This window comes from Akebia trifoliata, chromosome 12, assembly GCF_017979445.1.
Source record: "Akebia trifoliata isolate Shusen 1 chromosome 12, ASM1797944v1, whole genome shotgun sequence".
Classification (NCBI taxonomy): domain Eukaryota; kingdom Viridiplantae; phylum Streptophyta; class Magnoliopsida; order Ranunculales; family Lardizabalaceae; genus Akebia; species Akebia trifoliata.
The window spans coordinates 29,783,530-29,807,570 of record NC_141386.1 but is presented as its reverse complement, the minus strand read 5'-3'; the positions used below and the strand labels follow the sequence as shown (position 1 = coordinate 29,807,570).

The following is a 24,041-nucleotide window of genomic DNA, read 5'->3' as shown; positions in this document are numbered from 1 at the left end:
ATATCACACACTATCACAATATTTTTAATAAAAAAAAAATGCTGTATTATTAAGCTGAGGTTGCAAGATTATCAATGTAATTTGATTTTTGAAGTGTTTATTGACTAGTAAAATATTTGAATAGTGGACTCATTCAGTATTGAATGACTTCCCCGTTGGTAGAGGACCAGGACCTGGTCCATCAGGCAGTCCATAGAATAGGCTCAACTTAGATTTCCCGATCATAAGCGACAAGACTTAATCTATGATCACATGCACCGACCCACACAACACATGACATTTTAATCAAGAAATGATCCTCAATTTTAAATTCACAACCTAGAGGAGCAAACTCTAGTTGTTGGTCTTACCACCTGTTTTTAGTTAACCTCTATTTTCTCATGGCATTGGTTCCCTTATTATTAGTAAAACAATCGCCCTTGATTTTTTGTTGCAAAATCAATTACCTTCTATATATGTCTTTAATGTCAATGGTTAAATTATTTTTAATTTATTGAATATCTTGTTCAATTCATCATTTTAAAACTCGTCTAAACCCCTTTAGAAAAATTTTGATTTATTTTTTATATTAAAAATCTTATTATCTTCTACATAAAAAAATTCTAAAGAAATTTTTTAAAACTTAATCAACTTTTGCGATATAAGGCAAAGAATAATCTTTCAATTGATTCGTTGATTTTAAAAAAATATTGAACAATTGGACATCAAGAACCTGTTTTGATTCACAAACAATACCAAACAATTGGAAAAGAAAGAAAATTCTTTAGTAACATAAATTTATTAATAAAAAGTTGGCTCCGTATTGGAGTTACAATACTATTTATAGAAAAAGTCTTATTCTTAAGGGAAAAAACATGAAAAATAAGAAAAATTATAATAAATAGTAAAAATGAAATAAGCATGGAAATATAAACTACATAATCTTAGAAGTAAGGTAGAATGGACGGTGCATGATTCTAACATTTAAAACTAAAGTTTTTAACAAAATGAATATTTTCTAAAATAGTAAAATCGTCTAAAAAAAATGAGTAAACAAAGAAATCAGACCTAAAAACGAAAACACCATTGCGAAGCATGGATCTTGACGATCTCGATGTTTCCATTAAAGAATGGATCTCTTCGGATGATTCTAACTTCATCGCCCATTTGGGTCCATGGGCGGGCCTAGGTCTTATGCTTGGATGTTTGACGATCCAAACATTCCCTAAATTCTTTTGCTATGATCTCTGCATCATTTTGAAGAAATTCTCATTTCGACTAATTGTTCATTTTAATTTCAAAACATGAAGAGCAAGATCATAGGTATTTCAAAATGACGATCTCACTAGTCTACAGTAGTAAGACCACTAATTATTTTTTTTTTGTTTTTTTCCTTCTTTCAAAGTGGCAATCTCTCTGATTATAAAAGTGATGATCTCGCATGTTCGTAGCGATCTCGCTACTTTGAACCAACATTTGTCACTTTGAAAAACCTACGATTTGGAATTTCATGTTTAGAGAATTAAAATGAACATTTTGCCAAAATTGAAATTTCATTATAGTCAACTCACGAAATGCTTATTTACCTAGAATTCTATCCCCTTCTTTAGATTTAAAAGTAGACATTGATATAATCTTAATGTTGAAGAGTAGGGGAGTAAGGTAAATTGTTTTTATTCAAGTGGTTTGAAGATCATAACTAGTTTTGGTGAGAAAAGTAAAAGGTTTTTTTTTAAACATATTTAAAACAAGGACATTTAGGTTATTTTTCATTTGGTTATTAAAGAAGACAGAGAAAATAAGACTTTGAATATTCCATAAACATGTATATGTGGATCAAATTAGCCATGTACCTTCACAAGAAGAAGTCATTCCAATTTATATATAAATAAATAAATAAAGACCAACGCGCATACAAGAAAGAAAAATGTGTCGGTACTGTCTCCTAATTATGTTATTACTATGCGTAGACATGGCAGCAGCAACAACAATAGCACAGGATGGGTGCCCGGATAGATGCGGGAACATCTCCGTTCCTTATCCATTTGGCATCGGTGACGAAAGGTGTTACTTAGGCCCAGGCTTCGAATTAGCTTGCAATAACTCTGGATTCTTTCTTTTATCTCCTTACCCATTTCCCATTGTAGATATATCGCTTAAAGGGCAATTAACAGTGTTAATTTGGGCGAGTTTTGACACTGATTGTCACAACCAATCCGGCACAAAGACTGCTAACCCATCCGGCACAACAACTGTTAAGTTCAGAAAATGGCTAAACTTATCAGGATCTCCATTCTCATTCTCCCACACCCGAAACAAATTCACAGTCATCGGATGCAACAGCATAGCATTCATCGGTGAGGATGCAAAAAATATGAGTATGATGAATGGGTGTGTATCATTTTGTGATGATTCAAAAAATGTCATAGATGGATCTTGTAACGGTATGGGATGCTGCCAGAGTTCAATCCCAAATGGTCTAGAGCATTTCTTTATTTCTCTCGGTAGCATCACCAGTACCTCCATACCCTTAAGTTTTAGTCAGTCTTCTTGTGGCGGCTATGCGTTCTTGGTTGATGATCAATGGTTCAAATTCTCCAAGTCAAATCTTTCTAATGACAATGTTAGGAAAAGGAATATTAGACCCCCAGTTGTTCTTGATTGGGAGATATCGAACACGACCTGTGAACAAGCATCACCATCAGCAAACCCGTGTGGAAGAAACAGCAAGTGCACTAACTCAGTTAATGGTAACCGGGGATATCATTGTTCCTGCAATGAAGGTTACAGAGGGAACCCATATCTTCCTCAAGGATGCCAAGGTATTAACATGATCTTTCTTCTTTATATTCTTTTTTCAACTTTTTTTTATTTTTATATTTGTTTCTGTGATAATCCTATCCCATGTATTAGAAATTAACCGATTAGTTGAGGGTGAGAAATTAAAGGGGTTTGTTTCTAGAAGACACTGAGGATGAAGTCAGGGGCAGAGCCGAGCAAACTATAGTTAATGGTACAGTTGAAGAATTAGAAGATGAATGGTTTTGGGGAGAAATTCAGAGGTTTTTGGTTGGAAGTTGAAGAAAATAATATTTAGGTCTTTTCCAATTAGTTTATGAGAGAAGACCCAGTCAAGAGGCAATCTCATCTTCAAAAACTGGAAGGGGTAGGGGCAAACATTGGAGGGAGGTGAGGAAGTGGGGGGCAAATGAGACACGTAATTAGTTGAAAATACAGGATAGTCTCAAAGAGTTCAATCTCCTGGATGAAGTTGGCTAGGTTACAAATGGTTTTACACTAGAGGTTAACAGCTTGAAGAGGGGGCATGCCATCATTTATTTTTGGGAAAATGACCACATAGCACGTATGTTTTTAAAATATTTACTAAATAATTCCATGTTAGAAATTTTTGACTTTTTAAGATCCAATTTTCCGAACGTTTTCTTCGTAAAGACTTTTTCGTAACTTACATCCATATTATATTGTAAAATACTAAAATACCATTGATAGATTAACAAATACTACATAGGTACTCTAAATAATTACTCATAAAGGAATGTGTCTATGAGGAATAATTCACATCAAATGGTAGTATATCGGAAATGAAATGGAAAATGCTGGAATGACACAGGGTAGTTACTGTGATTCTCACAAGTCTGATGTGGAATGTGCACATAACCATAGATGTGTTTCCTCGTGATATGAGTAAAAACCATCCACGTAGTTCGATCTCGATTTTTTTTTGCTAGATTTCTTTGTTTTTGGGTTTAGGATTTTATATGAGCTTAATCAATTGTAAACAATTACTGAAATTGTTTGTATGAGTGTTATAATGTTGAGATTTTAATTTGAGCCAAATCTTTGTAATGTTTGTGTTTTAATCTCTAATTGGGGTGTGATAAATAATTCAAGAAATTTGGGCATAACAAGTTAAAGTTGAGGTGCCAATAGCAGCTCTCTTTATTTTACACATGATTGTCACCATTCATGAGCGTTCTGAAATCGTTTGATGACAAAAACATACCCTAAACATTGTATTATTTTGACAAAAGACTCGTGATGAATGCACACGGTTTTGGTATGCGGTTGGGTACACGGTTGATGTGGCAAGGGCACAGAACCATAGATCTTTTTCATACCCAACCGCCTACTAAAATTGAGGTACTATGCCCTTCCCACGCCAGTCACATACCCAACCGCCTACTAAAATCGCATGCATTCATCATTATTCTTGACAAAAATTGTCTTTTACTTTGAATTTTTTTTTTTGAAATTCATGAGTTAAGACGAGTTCACTTGATGACTCTACCGAATTAGCTAATCAACTAGTTGTAACAAACCAAATATTGTCTATGTATCGAATTGCCTCAATTTTATCGAGTCGAATTAAATCGGCCAATTTTCGAGCTCTCTGAATTTCATTATTGATTTAGTGTCATTTCTAGATAAAACAATGAGATTACAAGTAAATAAAAAATAAACAAGGGTTGGGATATACAAAAAACAAAAAAAAAAATTTATGGTTCTGCGTATCCCGATGCAAATGATCTACAGTTCTGTGATGGGGGCATAGGGTGGGTTTGTCAAAAGGGGGTGTCATATTATCACGTCTTTTTTTAATCATAACAGTTTTATATAATTAATTAAACTAATTTTCCTTTTGTTCATGATTCTAACAAGAGAATACCTGAAAACTTTTATTTATATATTTATTAATTTTTTTCTTTTTGAGTTTTCTGTTGAAGTACAGTTATGATAACATGTCCATTTGTTGGAACTTGGCATAATTTTTCTAAGCGTGAAGCTCGTATCAAACTCGTTCCGTTTTTAATATGAAGAACTGAGTTATATTGTCTCGCTAATGATAAATGATCATGATTATTAATTGTTGGTTTAGATATTAACGAGTGCGTGGATCTGGATCCAAGCACACTTCTTTGTGTCACAAAGTCCACCTGCGTTAATACAATTGGAAGTTATAACTGCACTTGCCACCCTGGTTTAAACGGTGATGGTCGAAAAAATGGAAGTGGCTGCATAGGCCAAGCTCAACGATTTAGCAAAATGGGCATCATTTTGGGTAATTCTCCCCACACTTATTGCAGCAGAATCTATGATTTTCTATACCACTAACACGTAGAAGATGTATTTTAATTTTAAAATCATATTTGTTTTGTTTTCTAAAACAAGTTAAAGCATAAAAACAATTAACTCGTTGAGTTTCCAATGCATATACGAATTCGACTTGGTAAACTGATTCTTTTCAAATTCGTTTGTCAAGTCGCTTCATAATTCCATTGAATCTATCCATCAATCTTTTCAAATTAAAGCTATGTTATGATATTATATTTCGGAATGTAATTTCGTCCCAGACATTCGGTTTTGGCCAAGATTAGAAGCAAACATTGATCTCAGGAATGCTTGGAATTGTCCCAAAATGTTTCAGTCCCAATTTTTCTCTGATTGAAATATTACCTCGAGACCAAGATTTTAGAGTTAGTTTATGACTTACAAAAAATAGCTATTTCACAAGGGCTCTTGTATAGATTTTCTTTACTCATTATTATTATTATTTGGTATCATGCAGGTGTTGGCCTATCAATGCTCATTATATTTCTAATCTGGTGTTGCTACCTGTTGATTTTGGAGCTGAAGAAAAGAAAGCTCATCCAACGCAAACAAGAATTCTTTAAGCGAAATGGTGGTTTACTATTAGAAGAAAAAATGTCTTCCAATGAAGTTGGTATTCTCAAATCCAAAATCTTTACTGAAGAAGAACTTGAAAAGGCCACAGACAACTACAATGAAAGTAGAATCCTCGGTATAGGAGGTGCTGGTACGGTTTATAAAGGAATGCTTCAAGATGGTGGAATAGTAGCTATTAAGAAATCAAAAACAATGGAAGAATACCAAATAGAGCAGTTTGTTAATGAGGTTAGCCTTCTTTCCCAAATTGTCCACAGGCATGTGGTAAGATTATTGGGTTGTTGTTTAGAAGCCGAAATTCCATTACTAGTTTACGAATTTGTCTCCAATGGAACCCTGTACCACCATATCCACGGCTCTATGTCATATATGTCATGGGAAGATCAATTAAGGATTGCTACAGAAGTAGCGAGCGCCATAGCTTATTTGCACTCATCTGCTTCTACACCCATTCTTCATAGAGATATAAAGTCTGGGAACATACTCTTAGATGAGAATTACAAAGCAAAATTGGCTGATTTTGGGATTTCAAGGTCTATTCCTGACGAAAAAACTCATTTAACTGCATCACTACTACAAGGGACTCCAGGATACATGGACCCAGAGTTCCTTGAAACAGGGCAATATACAGAGAAGAGTGATGTTTATAGTTTTGGGGTAGTTCTTGTGGAGATGTTAGTAGGGCAAAAACCAGTATCTAACTTTAGAAGTGATGAAGAGAGATATTTAAGACAATATTTCATTTTGTCGATGAAAGCAAATCGACTTTTTCAAATTTTGGATGATAGAGTGGTGAGTGAAGGGAAGGCGGAAGAGCTAATAAAATTTGCAGTACTGGCAAGGAGATGTTTGAAGTCCAAAAGCAGAAAAAGGCCAACAATGAAAGAAGTTGCTTCCCTGTTAGATGAGCTAAGAAGGTCGCATGAGAGGCCGTCCGAAACTAATATAAAGGCTGAACCAGGTAATGAAGGTAGCATCGTGAATGCATTTGATGTTGAATTTGGAGCATCATCTAGTGAGTCATCCTATCAAGAGAAGAAGGGTTTTCCTCAGATTTTTACTATTTAACATGGTGGCATGTATGTGCATATGCTTATGATTGAGAAAACTTAGTATTCATTTATGGTGCGATGTATTTGTATTTAAGCGCATGTGATGGTTTGCGAAGAGGCAACACTGTATTAGACAATACAAACTTTTTGTTTTTTAATTTATGCTGTTTTATGACTTCCGTTGATCCAAGTATAAAGCAAGGCCATAACATTACATTTTGCAAGAAATAAATATTGAGCCATGCAAAGTTGACTCAATCGAAAGATACTCAAGGAAAAAATCTCTCTATGGTTGCCCATTCCACATCAGTTTAGTATATTTTGGGTATCTTTTTCAGAGTAAGTTTACTATTAGTCATAAACATTTTAAGTTATTCTCGGGTGTTATAAGAAAGAGTAATGATAATCTGACACTTCCACTTCACGTGGCATACTCCACCATACACCCCTAACATGGCATGTGCCAAAATCATAAATCTTTTTCATTGGGATACATAACTGCACAGATTGTGTATCCACAATCCCGGGAAAAATTCTATGGTTCTTGCAAGTGCCATGGTGGGGGTGTATGGGGGGAGTATACCACATGGGGGTGTCTGATTGTCACGACACTATCAAAAAATATTCTTCTAGAGATGTTTTCATTTTGAGTCATAATAAACTGACTTTAAAAAAAAGTAATGCTGAACGACTTCAACACATGCATGCGCACATAATTATGAGGTGCCAATAGCAGCTCTAAAAAAAACTCAAACTTATGTGACATGCACATATAATTATTATTTTTCCCCGAGATACACAAGGAAAAATCTATGATCGTGCACACTTTCCATGTCAGTTTATCATTATAATAATGCTAAAGTGACCTCATTTTGCACTTTCCAGATGTGAGGTGTGTACGAATCTTATATGTTTTTCATTGAGATATAAGTAAAAAAGCATTTATGGTTTTGTGCGCACCTCCATGTCAGGAAAGTGCAAAATGAGGTCACTCCAGCACAACTCTTATCATTATTCTCAGAAAAATACTCTCCTTATTAACTTAGTAAGATTTTAAACTTTTCTAAGGTCGTTTTGCTAGAATGGATTACCACATTGGCAATCAACACCACCATGTTAGAATATAAGATATGAAGCATTGTAACCACATCAATTTGTACCATCCAAAAACATAATCTGATGCAACAGGTTTATAAAGGACAAAATTCAAAGAATTTTGACAAAAAATTTCAAAAAAGAAAGTTAATTTTCATCAATGAATTTTCGTTTTTTGGGAGTTTGGTAGCCATCCAATTTCAGCACTTATGATCAAGCTCAAAAATGAAAATTTCGAATTTTTGTTATTTTGAATCTGACTTTTTTCCATGGAATATATAAGGCTGTGGTGTTGGATTGCCAATTTGATAATCCATGTGGGCTCAAAGATCTTAGTAAGATTTGAAATCTTACTAATTTAGTCATGCTAGTCTGATTCAGTAAGTATGGTTTGTTTGGTAACAAACTTGATAAAAGGAGCTAGCTTTTGTGATAAAATTGCAACAGTATAGGTCTGCTTAAATCTCTCAATTTTTATATTTAAAATTGTGAGAAACAAATACTCTTTCAAACTTAGTAAGGCTAGCCTTAGTAACTTAGTAAGATCTAAAATCTTACTCAGAGAAGTTGAGCTCACTTCATGCCATCTAAAAATATGAACCGATGCCACTGGGCGTACAAGAACTTAAAAGAGTTTTTTTTTTCGTTAAAATTTACACTTAAATTTGGGAATTATGTGGGGGTTTCAATGGCCATCCATTTTCAAACTTAGGATCAAGTTCAAAAATAATATTCTTTCAAATTTGGGAGTGTTTTGCTTCATAGTTTTATTAACAATTTAACATGTTATATGTAATTTTAAAACTCACCGAGTCGAGTTAAATTTACTTGGTAATATTGTCGGGTTTTTTTTCAAAATAAAGGGTACTTCGGTAAAAATGGCATGGGATGGTTAGGGTTGTACTCAACTCTTCTTCTCAATGAGACTTTGAGTTTCAAGAAACCATCCTTTCTTCTTGCTTAAGTTTGTTTTTGTAAATCATCTTATTTTCTATAGAAAATCAATTTTTTTCACTAAAAGTTTAGAAATTGATGGAAATTCATCTGAAATCGATATAGATAATGAATATTTCTACCTAATGTAAGATTTTCCTCTTTATGTATTTTTTTTAAAATTGATGATGTTGCGTTCATATCGTGGGTATGCTAGAATTCTCTTCTTCATGTAACTATAGGATGGGTTGTTTTTTTTTTACTTGGGTTCCTTTGAGCGCCCAAATTTCAGATTTATTTCTTTCATTTGGGGTTTTCTTAGAACCGTAAAGATTTTACAATTGAAAAAAGTAAAGAACTGTGGGCTTTTGAGTGAAAATTTTTAGGTCCCTATAATGGATAAGATCCCCTAAAAATTTCATCCTTATAATTTTTTTTACTTGGGACTTCTTTGAGGACATAGAATTGATGAAACAAAACAGCGTAGTTGTGGGTTCCATGGGTATAAAAAATTCTAGATCCCCATAACTTTAGTAGCATTTAAGGTCACAGAGGAAACCCATACCTTCCTCAACGCATTGGTGCTATATGACTTAAAAGTTTTGAATTGGATTGTTTTTATTTTTTATTTTTTTGTGAGGATGATATCTATGATGAGGAGATCATCCTCACAAAAAATCAGTCCAATTTGAAACTTTTAACCCCATCAAAAGTGATTTACAAATTAACAGTAAAAAATCAACGGTCCACAATTCCAAACCACTTTTACTAGGGTTAAAAGTTTCATATTGAGATGATTTTTTGTGAGGATGATCTCTTCACCATAGAGATCATCTACACAAAAAATCAGTTCAATACAAAAATTTTAAGTCATATAGGACAAATACATTGTCTCCCTATATATATCATAGAGATTATCCTCACCAAAAATCAGTCCATTCCAAAATTTCTAATCCCATCAAAAGTGATTTACGAAAAATCGCTGTCACATGCCATTTTTAGGGCACTAATTAGACGAACCCATCTATATGTGGATGAAATTAAACGAGCATGGTTTTGGGGGTTTGAAAAGTAAACCATGAAATTAATTTTCAAATGAATTTTTTTTTGGAAAGTAACCTTGAAGTTGGGTTCTAAGAGAGTTGAACGTAAGACGTGAGAACACTTTCCACACGTCTAACGAACTTGCTAAGTTGGAATCTTCTAGCTTAGCAATTTACCTTTTCCATGCATATATATGCATGCATCCAGTCATTTTCATCATCCTTCAAATTTTATTATATATAAAAATAAAAAATAAAAACCGGTGGTAAGCGCAAACAAGAAAGCAAAATGGGTCGGTACTGTCTCCTAATAATGTTATTACTATGCGTAGACATGGCAGCAGCAACAACAATAGCTAAGGAAGAAGGGTGCATGGATAAATGTGGGGACATCACCGTTCCTTATCCATTTGGCATTGGAGATGAAAGGTGTTACGCAGGCCTAGGCTTCAAATTAGCTTGCAATAACTCTGAATTGACGCTTTCATTTCCTTACCGATTTCCCATTGTAGATATATCGCTTAAAGGGCAATTAACAGTGTTAATTTAGGCGAGTTTTGACACTGACTGTCACAACCAATCCGGCACAAAGACTGCTGACCCATCTGGCACAACAACTGTTAAGTTCAGAAAATGGCTAAACTTATCAGGATCTCCATTCTCATTCTCCCACACCCAAAACAAATTCACAGTCAGTGGATGCAATAGCATAGCGTTCATTGGTGAGGATAAAAACACTATGAGTATGATGAATGGGTGTGTATCATTTTGTAACGATTCAAATAATGTCATAGATGGATCTTGTAACGGTATGGGATGCTGCCAGACTTCAATCCCAAATGGTCTAGAGCATTTCTTTATTTCTCTCGGTAGCATCACCAGTACCTCCATACCCTTAAGTTTTAGTAAGTCTTCTTGTGGGGGCTATGCGCTCTTGGTTGATGAACAATGGTTCAAATTCTCCAAGTCAAATCTTTCGAATGAAAATGTTAGGGAAATGAATAATAGACCCCCAGTTGTTCTTGATTGGGAGATATCGAACATGACCTGTGAACAAGAATCAGCATCAGCAAACCCGTGTGGAAGAAACAGCAAGTGCACTAACTCAGTTAAAGGTAACCGGGGATATCATTGTTCCTGCAATGAAGGTTACAGAGGGAACCCATATCTTCCTCAAGGATGCCAAGGTATTAACATGATCTTTCTTCTTCATATTCTTTTTTCAACTTTTTTTTTTTTTTTAATATTTGTTTCTGTGATAATCCTATCCCATGTATTAGAAATTAACCGATTAGTTGAGGGTGAGAAATTAAAGGAATTTGTTTCTACAAGACACTGAGGATGAAGTCAGGGGCAGAGCCGAGTAAACTATAGTTAATGGTACAGTTGAAGAACTAGAAGATGAATGGTTTTGGGGGAGAAAGTCAGAGGTTTTTGGTTGGAAGTTGAAGAAAATAATATTAGGTCTTTTCCAATTAGTTTATGAGAGAAGACCCAGTCAAGAGGCAATCTCATCTTCAAAAACTGGAAGGGGTAGGGGCAAAAATTGGAGGGAGGTGAGGAAGTGAGGGCCAAATGAGACACGTAATAGTTGAAAATACAGGATAGACTCAAAGAGTTCAATCTCCTGGATGAAGTTGGATAGGTTACAAATGGTTTTACACTTGAGGTTAACAGCTTGAAGAGGGGCCATGCCATCATTTATAGAGGTTAACTTCTTCATTTCTTTCTTCAATATATATATATATATATATATGGGAAATGTTCAGCACCCTAAGTTTTACCACACACTTTAACAAATGTTTTTTGTCCTACATGGGTTAGAAGTTTTGGAATGAGCTGATTTTTGGTGAGGATGATCTCTATGATTAGAAGATCATCCTCCCCAAAAATCAGCCCATTCCGAAATGTTTAGCCCCATGTTTACACGTTGAAAAATCGTGGACCGTCCATTTTTTGTAAATCAATTCTGATGGGATTAGAATTTTTGGAATGAGCTGATTTTTGGTGAGGATGATCTCCTCACCATAGAGATCATCCTCACCAAAAATCAGCTCATTCCGAAACTTCTAACCCATGTAAGACAAAACGCGTTTGTTAAAGTGTGTGGTAAAACTTAGGGTGCCGAACGGGACCCTATATATATATATATATATATATATATATATATATATAGATGGGTTAGAAGTTTCGGAATGAGCTGATTTTTGGTGCGGATGATCTCTATGGTGAGGAGATCATCTTCACCAAAAATCAGCTCATTCCAAAACTTCTAACCCCATCAAAAATGATTTATAAAAAATGGACGATCCACAATTTTCAACTTGTAAACATGGGGCTAAACATTTTGGATGGGCTGATTTTTGGGGAGGATGATCTTCTAATCATAGAGATCATCCTCACCAAAAATCAGCCCATTCCAAAACTTCTAACCCATGTAGGACAAAAAACGTTTGTTAAAGTGTGTGGTAAAACTTAGGGTGCTGAACATTTCCCTATAATATATATATATATGGGTCCCGTTCAGCACCCTAAGCTTTACCCTACACTTTAACAAACGTGTTTTGTCCTACATGGATTAGAAGTTTTGGAATAGGCAGATTTTTGGTGAGGATGATCTCTATGGTGAGGAGATCATCCTCACCAAAAATCAGCCCATTCCAAAACTTCTAACCCCATAAAAAATGATTTACAAAAAAATGGACGGTCCACGATTTTTCAACTTGTAAACATGGGGTTAAAACTTTCAGAATGGGCTGATTTTTGGTGAGGATGATCTACTAATCATAGAGATCATCCTCACCAAAAATTAGTCCATTCCAAAACTTTTAACCCATGTAGGACAAAAAACGTTTGTTAAAGTGTAGGGTAAAGCTTAGGGTGTTGAACATTTCCCTATATATATATATATATATAATATACACATATATATTTTTTTTAATTTGTTTCTGTGATAATCCTATCCAATGTATTAGAAATTAACCGATTAGTTGAGGGTGAAAAATTAAAGGGGTTTGTTTCTACTAGACATTGAGGTTGAAGTCAGGGGCAGAGCCGGGCAAACTATAGTTAATGGTACAATTGAAGAAATAGAAGATGAATGATTTTGGGGAGAAATTCATAGGTTTCTAATTGGAAGTTGAAGAAAATATTATTTCGATATTTTCTAATTAGTTTATGAGAGAAGACCCAGTCAAGAGGCAACGCCATATCTCCGAAAACTGAAAGGGGCAGGGGCAAAAATTGGAGTGAGGTGAGCGAGGTGAGGGAGTGGGGACAAATGAAACGTGTAGGGCAAATGCCCCCCCTTACGAATTTTTTTAAATGTTTAGTAAATAGTTCCATGTTAGAAATTTTGGACTTTTTAAGACCCAATTTTCCAAACGTTTGCTTCATAAGAAATTTTTGGTAACTTCCATCCATATAATTTTGTAAAATAACTAAAATACCCTTCTGCATATCAAGTTACTAATTCAACTATAAATGCATAAAGAAATACTAAAATACCATTGATTGATTAACAAATATTACATAGGTACTCAAAATAACTACTCATAAAGGAATGTGTCTCTGAGGAATAATTCACATAAAATCGTAATATATCTGAAATATCATTGTTTGGAGAGCTGCTATTGGCATCCCAACTATTATTTATTACACCCCAATTAAAAATAAAGAAAATAAGTGAATGGTTGAGAAAAAGTAAAAGTTGGGGTGCCAGTAGTAACTTGATCTCGAATTTTTTTGCTAGATTTCTTTCTTTTGGGGTGTTTAGGATTTTATATGAGCTTAATCAATTATATACAAGTACTGAAATTGCTTGTATGAGTGTTACAACGTGTTGTAATGTTGAGATTTTAATTTGAGCCAAATCTTTGTAATGTTTGTGTTTTAATCTTTAATTGGGGTGTGATAAATAATTTAAGAAATTGGGGTGTAACAAGTAAAAGTTGTGGTGCCAATAGCAGTTTTCATTATTTTACACATGATCGTCACCACTCACGAGTGTTCTGAAGTTGTTTGATGACCAAAACATATCCTAAACATTGTATTATTTTGACAAAAGAGTCATGATGAATGCACGGAGTTTTGGTATGCGGTTGATGTGGCAAGGGCATAGAACAATAGATCTTTTTCATCGGGATACACAACAAAAAGATGTGCAGTTCTGTGCCCTTGCCACGTTAGCCGCATACCCTACCGCCTACCAAAATCGTGTGTATTCATCATTATTCTTGACAAAATAACCTTTTACTTAGATTATTTATTTATTTTTTTGAAATTCATGAGTTAAGACGAGTTCACTTGATGACTCTACCAAGTTAGCTAATCAACTAGTTGTAGCAAACCAAATATTGTCTATATATCAAATTGCCTCAATTTTATCAAGTCGAATCAAGTCAGCCAATTTTCTAGCTCTCTGATTTTCATTATTGATTTAGTGTCATTTCTAGAAATAACAATGAAATTACAAGCAAATAAAAAATAAACAAGGGTGGGGATAAAATGACGCACTATCACGCACGTGGTTGACATGGTGAGTGCATAGAACCATAGATCTTTTTCTTCAAGATACACAAGGAAAAAGATCTACTCTTCCATGCACTTGCCACATCAACTGTGTACAATCATTTTATCATTAGTCAATAAAACAAATGTATTTTTGGTACAAATTACATGGATTCATTGGGAAGAAAATATATGTTTAATGGTATTTTGAGTATTTTACAAAATATCAAGTTACTCCACCTATTTTCATCTTATTCGAAATAAATTCATTTAGGTGCAATTTACATATTTAAGGGTATTTTAGATATTTTATCATAAATTTTTAACATAAGTTAAAACAAAATCCTTGAAAGGAAAATATTTTGGAAAGTGGGCCTTAAATTGTCCAAATTTTCAAATGGAAGACGTTTTAGTCAATATTTCTTATAATGTAACCTTTGTGGGCATTTTCCCTTTTTTATTTTATTTTATAAATAATCTTCTATATATAATCCATTGGTTTCAACATCATTTTTTAATTAAAACAGTTTTATATATTTAATCAAACTAATTTTCCTTTTGATAGTTTTGTCCATTTGTTGGCACCTCGCATAATTTTTCTAAGCATGAAGCTCGCATCAAACTCGTTCGTGCCTAATTAATATGAAGAACTGAGTTGTATACATATGTCTTGCTAATGCTAAATGATCATGATTATTAATTGTTGCTTTAGATATTGACGAGTGCGCGGATCTGGATCCAAGCACACTTCTTTGCGTCACGAAGTCTACCTGTGTTAATACAATTGGAGGTTACAACTGCACTTGCCCACCTGGTTCAATCGGTGATGGTCTAAACAATGGAACTGGTTGCATAGCCCAAGCTCAGCGATTTAACAAGATGGTCATCATTTTGGGTAATTCTTCCCACACTTTTTTTTTTTGTGGCTAAGCAAGCAAGGTAATATTATTAATAGAAATAAAAAAAAAGGGGTCTTACAAATTTAAACTCGTCTCGGATTCATCCATGAAAGCCTTCTAAGCAATAAATGAAAGTGAATTTAGAAAGTGGAAGAAATTAGAGGAAGAAGACGAAGATGCATGTATAGCATGTGCATCTGCTACCCCATTGGCCTCCTGAAAGACATGTCTAACATCCAATTCTATGTGCTTTAGGAGATTCAAACTTCTCGCAATTAGAAATTCCAAGTTCTAAGGAAACTTGTCTCCCTTTAACACTTTAACAAGAATATGAGAATCTGATTCAATGACATCCAATTCTATGTGCTTTAGGAGATTCAAACTTCTCGCAATTAGAAATTCCAAGTTCTAAGGAAACTTCTCCCTTTAACGCTTTAACAAGAATATGAGAATCTGATTCAATGACTACCTTCAGACCTTCCAAAGCAATTAATTGGAACCCATGGACCAAAGCATAGAATTAAGCATAATTATTGGTGCCATGACCTATAAAAATACTTGCTGCCTTCATTACACCTTCTATTTCATTTCTCAAGACGTCCTGAAGGACCTGGATTTCCCACACAAGAACCATCAATATTCAGTGTCAGCCAGCCACTGCTCGGTTTAACCCACGACACAACAATAACTCTTCCACTCGGCAAGGTTTTAGGAGGCAAAACATTTACCAGCTCAACTGCACCCTTTTAATAGTTGAAATAGTAGATGGTTTAAGCCCCTGAAACACCGACTTGTTGCGAGCTAACCATACTTCCCAAACTAGCAGCCACGGTATCATCTTGCCCATTGGATCTGTAAAATTTTCACACCACGCAAGTGTTAAACAATCCAAAAACACACAGAAAAAGAAAAAGGCTCCTGTTTTATTGATTCTACGTAAAAGCTATTGAATACAAAAAAAATGATTTAACCTAAATACAAAAAGACTATATATAGGTTAAGTCAAAGAAAATTGAAAAGACTATTCTACCCTTAAATAAACAATAAATAAAAAATAACCCTATATTTCTTAACAGCAAGTAAGAAAGAAATTGAACCACCATTCAGCAAAGGAAATCTGAACAAGTTGAAGAAAAATCTTCAAACCTCCTTAACAAAAGAGCATTTGAAAAAATATCCAAACCTCTCCCAATCTAACCGAACATATAACCTCAAGAAATTGTTCTACAAGCGCCCTGTTTCCTTTCTAATTATGGTGCTTCAAAGAGATTAATGACCCGTTCCCTATCAAAAATCTAGACTTGCTTAAACTCCTTAGCAATTGCCTTCAAAATACGGGTAGAGTTTTGAGACGCAGTCACATTATAGAGGCTCTTGTGTTTTACTTTCAATAACCCTAGGCCAAAGGAAACTAGCAAAATGACTTTCAATAATTCAAACAATCGATTTTGGAATCAGCAAAATAGATAACAAATAGATGAGAATAGACCCCAAGACATGTTTCAGAAGAGTCAAGCGCCCACCATCTGAGAGTAATTTTGCCTTCCAACCATCTGTTTTCTCTAACCACACCCCAGACATCTTCCTCTGTTGGACAAGTAATCAATCTTTTAATTCATTAGTGTCGTGAGATACAGAAGGTTCAATTAAATCCGAAAAAGGAGTATCGAAAGAAGGATTAGAGGAGATTAGAAGCTCTTCAAACTCCGCTACGGCACAATTTCCAATATCATCTTGGTTATCTAACCAAGTACCAGATACAGATTTAATCCTTCTGATAGAATTCCTCAAACCTCTGATTTTGGCCAACATATGGAAAAAATTGGTATTCTGATCACCCTCTTTCAACCAAGAAACTCTAGACTTCTGCCTCCATAACGATTCATGGTCCTTGCTAAGCTTGAAGTAGTCAGTTTTATTCTTTTGACCTTGGTAAACTTCTAGATTTCAGTCTTCATCATGTAACTTCCCAACCAAAAGAACCATATAGTGCCACACTCATCATTAAAGAAGGAATTTATAGCCTTCAACGTCGATTTAATTTGATAAAAACCATCACTTTTTCGACCCATAGGCTCTAAAATTGCAATGAATAAAGGATTAATCTCCAATTTTAACTTCTTTAAATGATCTAGAGAAGGATTTGAAATTTGTTTATTTTTCTCCACCAAAATAGGAATAATATTCCCTCCTTTGGAAGAGTCTCTTTCTTCCTATCGCGTCTGCAAAAGTCTTACCAGCAACAACACCAGTACCTTCCATGATCGTAACCCCATCAACAACCGGGGAAACTCAAAGACTGAAGAAGAAACAAAGAAGGAGGAAGCGAGTGATCCTTTTCAACCCTTCTTCAGAACTGATCCCTACGCAGGTAGGGGGGCAGTCCCCCCAAGGCCTACGTAGATCACAACACCAAGATGGAAGAGAAAAGCCACCCCAAATGACCTCCTACCCTCCCCACACTTATTGCTACAAAATCTATGATTTTCTATATCATTAACCATGTAGAAGATATATTTTAATTTAAAATCATATTTATTTAGTTTTCTAAAAGAAGTTAAACATAACTCAATTAACCAGACGAGTTCCCAATGCATATACGGGGTCAATTTGGTAAACTGATTCTTTTCAAATTTGTATATCAAGTCACTTAAAAATTCCATTGACTCTATCCATCCAATCTTTTCAAATTAGAGCTATGTTATGATCATTATGTTTCAGGAATGTTTCAAATTGTCCCAAAATGTTTCATTCACAACTTTTCTCTGATTGAAACAATACCTCTAGACAAGATTTTAAACTTAGCTTATGACATACAAAAAATAGCTATTTCACAAAGGCTCTAGTATAATTTGTTTTCCTTATTATTATTTGGTATCATGCAGTTGTTAGCCTATCAGTGCTCATTATATTTCTATTATGGTGTTGCTACTTGTTGATTTTGGAGCTGAAGAAAAGAAAGCTCATCAAACGTAAACAAGAATTCTTTAAGCGAAATGGTGGTTTACTATTAGAAGAAAAGATGTCTTCCAATGAAGTTGGTATTCTCAAATCCAAAATCTTCACTGAAGAAGAACTTGAAAAGGCCACAGACAACTACAACGAAAGTAGGATCCTTGGTACAGGAGGTGCTGGTACCGTTTATAAAGGAATGGTTCAAGATGGTGGAATAGTAGCAATTAAGAAATCCAAAACAATGGAAGAATGCCAAATAGAGCAGTTTGTTAATGAGATTAGCCTTCTTTCCCAAATTGTCCACAGGTATGTGGTAAGATTATTGGGTTGTTGTTTAGAAGCTGAAGTTCCATTACTAGTTTACGAATTTGTCTCCAATGGAACTCTCTACGACCATATCCATGGCTCTATGTCATCTATGTCATGGGAAGATCGATTAAGGATTGCTACAGAAGTAGCGAGCGCCATAGCTTATTTGCACTCATTTGCTTCCACACCCATTCTTCATAGAGATATAAAGTCTAGGAACATACTCTTAGATGAGAATTACAAAGCAAAATTGGCTGATTTTGGAATTTCAAGGTCTATTCCTGAAGAAAAAACTCACTTAACTGCATCACTACTACAAGGAACTCCAGGATACATGGACCCAGACTTCCTTGAAACAGGGCAATATACAGACAAGGGTGATGTTTATAGTTTTGGGGTAGTTCTTGTGGAGATGTTAATGGGGCAGAAACCATTATCTAACTTTAGAAGCGATGAAGATAGATATTTAAGACAATATTTCATTTCGTCGATGAAAGCAAATCTACTTTTTCAGGTTTTGGATGATAGAGTGGTGAGTGAAGGGAAGGAGGAAGAGCTAATCAAATTTGCAGTACTAGCAAGGAGATGTTTGAAGTCCAAAGGCAGAAAAAGGCCAACAATGAAAGAAGTTGCTTCTTTGCTTGATGAGCTGAGAAGGTCGCATGGGTGTCCCTCATCCTATCAAGAGAACGAGGGTTTTCCTCAGATTTTTACTATTTAACATGGGTACATGTATTTGCATATGATTGAGAAAATTTAGTTTTCATGTATGGTGCCATGTATTTGTTCATGATTGAATTATAAAAAAATTCAAAGTTTTTTATTTATTTTTGCATTGTGTCTGAGAAAGTTTTGTGGGGATTCTTAAGAAAAAAATGTGGGAGATAGATATGTTGAGTGTGTTATAGTGGATGGAGAAGAACTAATTATGCATCGACAAGCATGTGAAGGTTTGCAAAGAGTCAACAAAGTATCAGACACTGCAATCTTTTGTTTTTATGCTATTTTATGACTTTTGCCGATCAAAGTATAAAGCAAGGCCATAACATTACAATTTGCAAGCAATAAATATTGAGCCATTCTAACTTGACTCAAAACACAGATACTCAATATCGACATCGATTCTCACTTTGCTGATGTGGATGTGTGGATGGAGTCATAGATTATTTTCATTGATATATGAGTGGAAAACAACTATGGTTCTGTGCACACCTTCAGGTTGTTAAAGTGAATGTCAATCTTGAGGTCACTCTAGCATGACCAAAAAAAAATAAAAACACTCAACTGACATACTATATGCACAGAATCACAGAGCCGTGTTGATTCAGTATTTTTTTTTTTTTAATCCAATTAAAATAATTATATTTTTATAATTAAATATTTATTATCTAAATAAAAATATGATCTTACAACTAAGCATATTTTAATCTATCTTATTTTATAGGTTTTTTTATTTTATAATTATTCAAATATCTATATAATAAAACAAAATTGAATTGCTTGTGTTTTTTGAGTTGGGGATAAATGTCCCCTCAACTACAGTTTTTTGAGTGGATAAATGTCTCATCGACATACACATTTTTTTGTCTTTCATCTTCATTCTCTCTAATTTGTTATATTTTCTCTTTAACCCATGTTTTTTTAACCTCTTAACCTCAAATGTTTTTAATAACAATGATAGAACTCAAATTTGTGTGTTTGTGGATAAATCTCTCATCAAGTTTTAGTTTTATGAAATTCACTTTATTTCTTTTACTTTTTACGTTTTTTTAATTTTACAATATTTTCTCTTTTACTTATTTTTAACCTATTTTATTATTTATCATATTTTACCCCTTTAACCCTCCTATCGAACTATAATTTTATGAGACTCTTTATTTTCTTTACACTTAATCCATTATAATTTTCTTATATTTCTTTTTTAATCTACTTTATTATTTTTCATCTTTTACCCCTTTAATCTTAAAAAATTTCAATAATATCCCTTCAACTTTATTTTTTACATTTGTATCTCCTTAATCAGAGAGAGGATGTTTGTGTTGTATGTATGGGCAAACTCCAATTGATATATATTAAGAATCGTGATAAATCAACACGGCAAAACATATGTTGTTTGTATGCAATTGACATGACAAGGGCACATAAACATGGTTTCTTTCCTTTAATATACCAAGAAAAAAAATCAATGATTCTGTGCCCTCACGACATCAACCATGTATAGACAACAAATATTTTGCCATATTGATTTATCATTAGTTATATATTATATATTATATATCGATTAGTGATTGTTAAGACTAATGATTTTCTAACTTGATTTTTTTTATTCGGCTTATGTGGCAGGGACACAGGATTGTACATTTTTTTCCTTATATTCCGAAGAAAACTATCTATGGTTCTATGCCCTTGCCACGGCAGTCGAGTGAAAAAAATCGAGTCAGGAAATCACGACTCAATTGTTAACCGTGTTGATGGTTTATCTAGTACTGGACTCGTCCGAGACAACGCGGTCCCCTCCATTAACGGGACGAGACGTGGTAAACTCGAGATTTGAAACAAGCGCACGAAGCCTGTTGTAAAATTTTGACTAGTTTGGGATTTGCAAATTGCACCCCAAACCTTAAACCCTAAATCCTCTCTCTCTCTCTCTCTCATGGCTTCATCCTGTAACAGATTCATCAACAAAACAGGTCTGCAATCCTTTAAATCCGCCATTAAATCGAAAGTTCGAACATCTTCTCTCGACGGATGTACAACTTCAAGAGTCCCTCTTTCTAGCAAATCCACCTCCACAGCTCCTCTCCGTCGTTGCTCCCCCTTTACAACTAGGTCACCCAATCGAAAACCCTAATTTTTTTATTGGACCTGAAATCAGTTTGAATTTGCCCTTTTTGATATCTAATATGTCTTGTTTAACAGATCTCCAGTCGAACTTGGATGCGTGCAGTCTCTATTGCCTCTCCATAGCGCTGTAGCCATAGCGAGTCTGAATTCATGCCTAAGTTCAACCTCAAGGAGTTGTCGCGCGCTCTCACAGGGTAGCCTCTACTGTACCTCTCCAGGACTCTAATATTTTTTGTTTTTTAGTGTGAGTGTCTGCTTCTCCTACTATGATTTCATCGAGATCGAGCTTCTTTCTTCTGTGAAGTATTCCATTCGATTAATCGGAGCTGTCTTGGTTCGTTTGAGAAAAAAAATTGTTCTTTAAATTTACCAAACTTGGCTTCGATAGCATGAGCCTCCACAGTACAAGTTCTTGAAGATTTGTTAGGACAGTATCTTCTAATCCGCCTTAGTTTATAAAAAAAATATAGTTATTTGTATATAACTATAGGTTAATAAATAACTGTAAATCAAGTTAAATGGTTTATCTTGTGTGAGACGAGATGATTCGGGAGTGTTAATTCGGTATTGTTGGGAACAAGACAAGACAGAATACCAAGATTTAAAACCATGCTTACATGAGGCCCCATGATTAGATAGATTAGGAACGATGAAAGTATGCACCATTGTACTATGATAAGCACAGTGATTTGAAGAATTGAGACTACCAAACACTTGTTCAATCTCTTCTTAATTATAGACTTTATTCTGTAGGGAAGACTCATGGGGTTGACCCCATAGTATACTTCTGGTAATACATAACTCACAAACTTTGGGCAGTAATATTGTTCTTAGTCTAAGTTCTCCAAATTATGGGAATATTTAGAAGATTTTTGTTATCAAAATCCAGCCCCTTCGAAATGTCCCAACCATCCAATCAATCAAATTCTCTTTGGATAACGAGAAATGCATGGGAAAGATCATAGAGAAAAGGTAATTTCTGATTTACTTTTTGGTCAAGGAGATCCTCTCAAGTTATGTTGATTGATCAGGCGGTCCAGACTCTAGGTTAATAAGACTGGCTAGTACCATACATGTGGTAGTATCAAGACAATGTAATATTTCTCATTTTATATTATACTAGAGTTTGCCTGTGGCTATTAACACATACATCCTCTTTGGGGTTAAGGGGGGTAGAAGAGGAAAGACAATAAAGTTGGAGGGGATTTTTGTTGCCATATCGGAATGCTTCACTGGTTCTATTGGCAAATTCAGTGTCAAGTAAATGGGATCAGACTACAATGGATATAACATAAAATACAATACTATATTTTTTGGTAGGTAATACAATGTTAGAAGATAAAGTCTTTATTCAGCACTATATGTATAAGTCAAAAAGAGATTATGTGTGTTCCAATTAAACTAAAAAAGAAATTATGTAAATGACGGGCATGAAAATCCCAAGGAACAAGAAGAGGGGTAGTCAAATGAGAAACAACTTACAAAGGCTTCAGACCTAGAGCCAACTGGTAAAATGAGAACCTCTAAAAGTCACCCAAGATGAAAGTCTATTTGTACAATAATATTCTATTTTAGAGGAGCACCGGCTTTGAAGAGACATCCTTTTGAAAACACTTATCATTCTTCTATTTTCATAAAGAAATTAGGATGTAGCAAATTAGGCATGAGCTATGGTACCATAAGTGCTTCTTCGTAGGAACACCCACGAATCTGATCAATTACTCTTCTCGCTTTGTAGGAATTAAGAAAATCCCGAATTGGATCCCAAATTGATGGGTTAGCATGAGCACATACGGTTATGTGCTCTTCAGATAGGAATCCATTTTCTGAAAGATCCTGGCTTTTGTTCTTTGGTGGGTTGTCTGTGGTCCTTTCGATGACCTCTGTTGTGTTACCTTTGCATATAGTGGAGGGGTTTTGATATCTGGTCTGTGGTATTATCACATGCACAGGCTTAACCACCTCACCCAGGTGACACCTTCGGGGGCATATATTTCAAAAAGCAAAACCAATAAAATAGAAGTGATAGCACCGGATTCCAATGGCCGAGATGGAGCTAAGTGAAGGGAATCTTGTCATGATCATTCCAGTCAATTACTGATCTTAATTTGTTAGAGTGGATCCGAAAAATGATTTGATGCATCTATTAAGTCATGTGCTGGTGAAGATTTCCTTATCATATTGTTTGTAATATATTTATTACTATCACATTATAGAACTGTTTCCGTTTTCTGTTTGACAATAACATTTGTATTAAGAAGAGAAAGAATCAGAATTGTTAGGTTTGTAGTTAGGTGAAATTATTCTCACAAACGAATCCCTTGGGGTTCCAATAATTAAAAAGGAGAAAGTTTTTTTTATTGGTGTAAGTATGAAGGCAAGGATTTGAGCCCAGGTCTGTAGTATTACCACAGTTTACCACCTCACCAAGGCCACACAGCCCCTTCAAAAAGGAGAAAATGGTTAGAAGACTTTTATCTCTTGTGAGCCGGGCACAGTCTCGGCTTCTGTGTCTTCTCTGTAAAGATGTGGTCCTGAAGCCGCAATATGCATGTTAATAGATTCCACAGTTATTTTCAAGTCTAAATGTTTAAAGTCTGATGGCTTTGAGTTGTCCATTAGGAAACCGATTGATTTCTTTTGCTTATGTGAGCCACAACTTTGGTTTTGCGCTTGTCTCTTGAAACCAACTTCAGCTATTTGGTTCCTGCAGGCAC

General features: G+C 34.7%; 2 protein-coding genes across 3 annotated transcripts; both read left to right on the top strand.

Annotated features, from left to right (window-relative positions):
• The first annotated feature begins 1,893 nt into the window (after positions 1-1,893).
• Positions 1,894-6,913, top strand: LOC147389382 (wall-associated receptor kinase 5-like). 2 transcript variants are annotated; one of them, XM_086419576.1, is made up of 3 exons: positions 1,895-2,801; positions 4,877-5,059; positions 5,567-6,913. In XM_086419576.1, exons 1-3 carry the CDS (start codon positions 1,907-1,909, stop codon positions 6,751-6,753), a joined length of 2,265 nt encoding a protein of 754 aa, XP_086275702.1. In that variant the 5' UTR covers positions 1,895-1,906; the 3' UTR covers positions 6,754-6,913. The 2 variants fall into 2 exon arrangements, with proteins under 2 accessions (XP_086275703.1, XP_086275702.1); XM_086419577.1 differs by lacking the exon at positions 4,877-5,059 and having other exon boundaries at positions 1,894-2,801.
• A 3,229-nt stretch (positions 6,914-10,142) lies between these two features.
• Positions 10,143-19,201, top strand: LOC147389381 (wall-associated receptor kinase 5-like). The gene is made up of 5 exons (XM_086419766.1): positions 10,143-10,316; positions 10,359-10,995; positions 15,030-15,212; positions 17,393-17,587; positions 18,102-19,201. The coding sequence occupies exons 1-5, from the start codon at positions 10,143-10,145 to the stop codon at positions 19,199-19,201; spliced, it is 2,289 nt and encodes a 762-aa protein (XP_086275892.1).
• The last annotated feature ends 4,840 nt before the right edge of the window (positions 19,202-24,041 follow it).

Excerpts from the sequence above, each read along its gene's own strand:
- LOC147389382 (XM_086419576.1), top strand. The coding sequence starts at position 1,907 with ATGTGTCGGTACTGTCTCCTAATTATGTTATTACTATGCGTAGACATG. Across the intron at positions 2,802-4,876 it reads TCTTCCTCAAGGATGCCAAG|ATATTAACGAGTGCGTGGAT; the intron begins GTATTAACATGA and ends TTGTTGGTTTAG. Across the intron at positions 5,060-5,566 it reads CAAAATGGGCATCATTTTGG|GTGTTGGCCTATCAATGCTC; the intron begins GTAATTCTCCCC and ends GGTATCATGCAG.
- LOC147389381 (XM_086419766.1), top strand. The coding sequence starts at position 10,143 with ATGGCAGCAGCAACAACAATAGCTAAGGAAGAAGGGTGCATGGATAAA. Across the intron at positions 10,996-15,029 it reads TCTTCCTCAAGGATGCCAAG|ATATTGACGAGTGCGCGGAT; the intron begins GTATTAACATGA and ends TTGTTGCTTTAG. Across the intron at positions 17,588-18,101 it reads CAGAACTGATCCCTACGCAG|TTGTTAGCCTATCAGTGCTC; the intron begins GTAGGGGGGCAG and ends GGTATCATGCAG.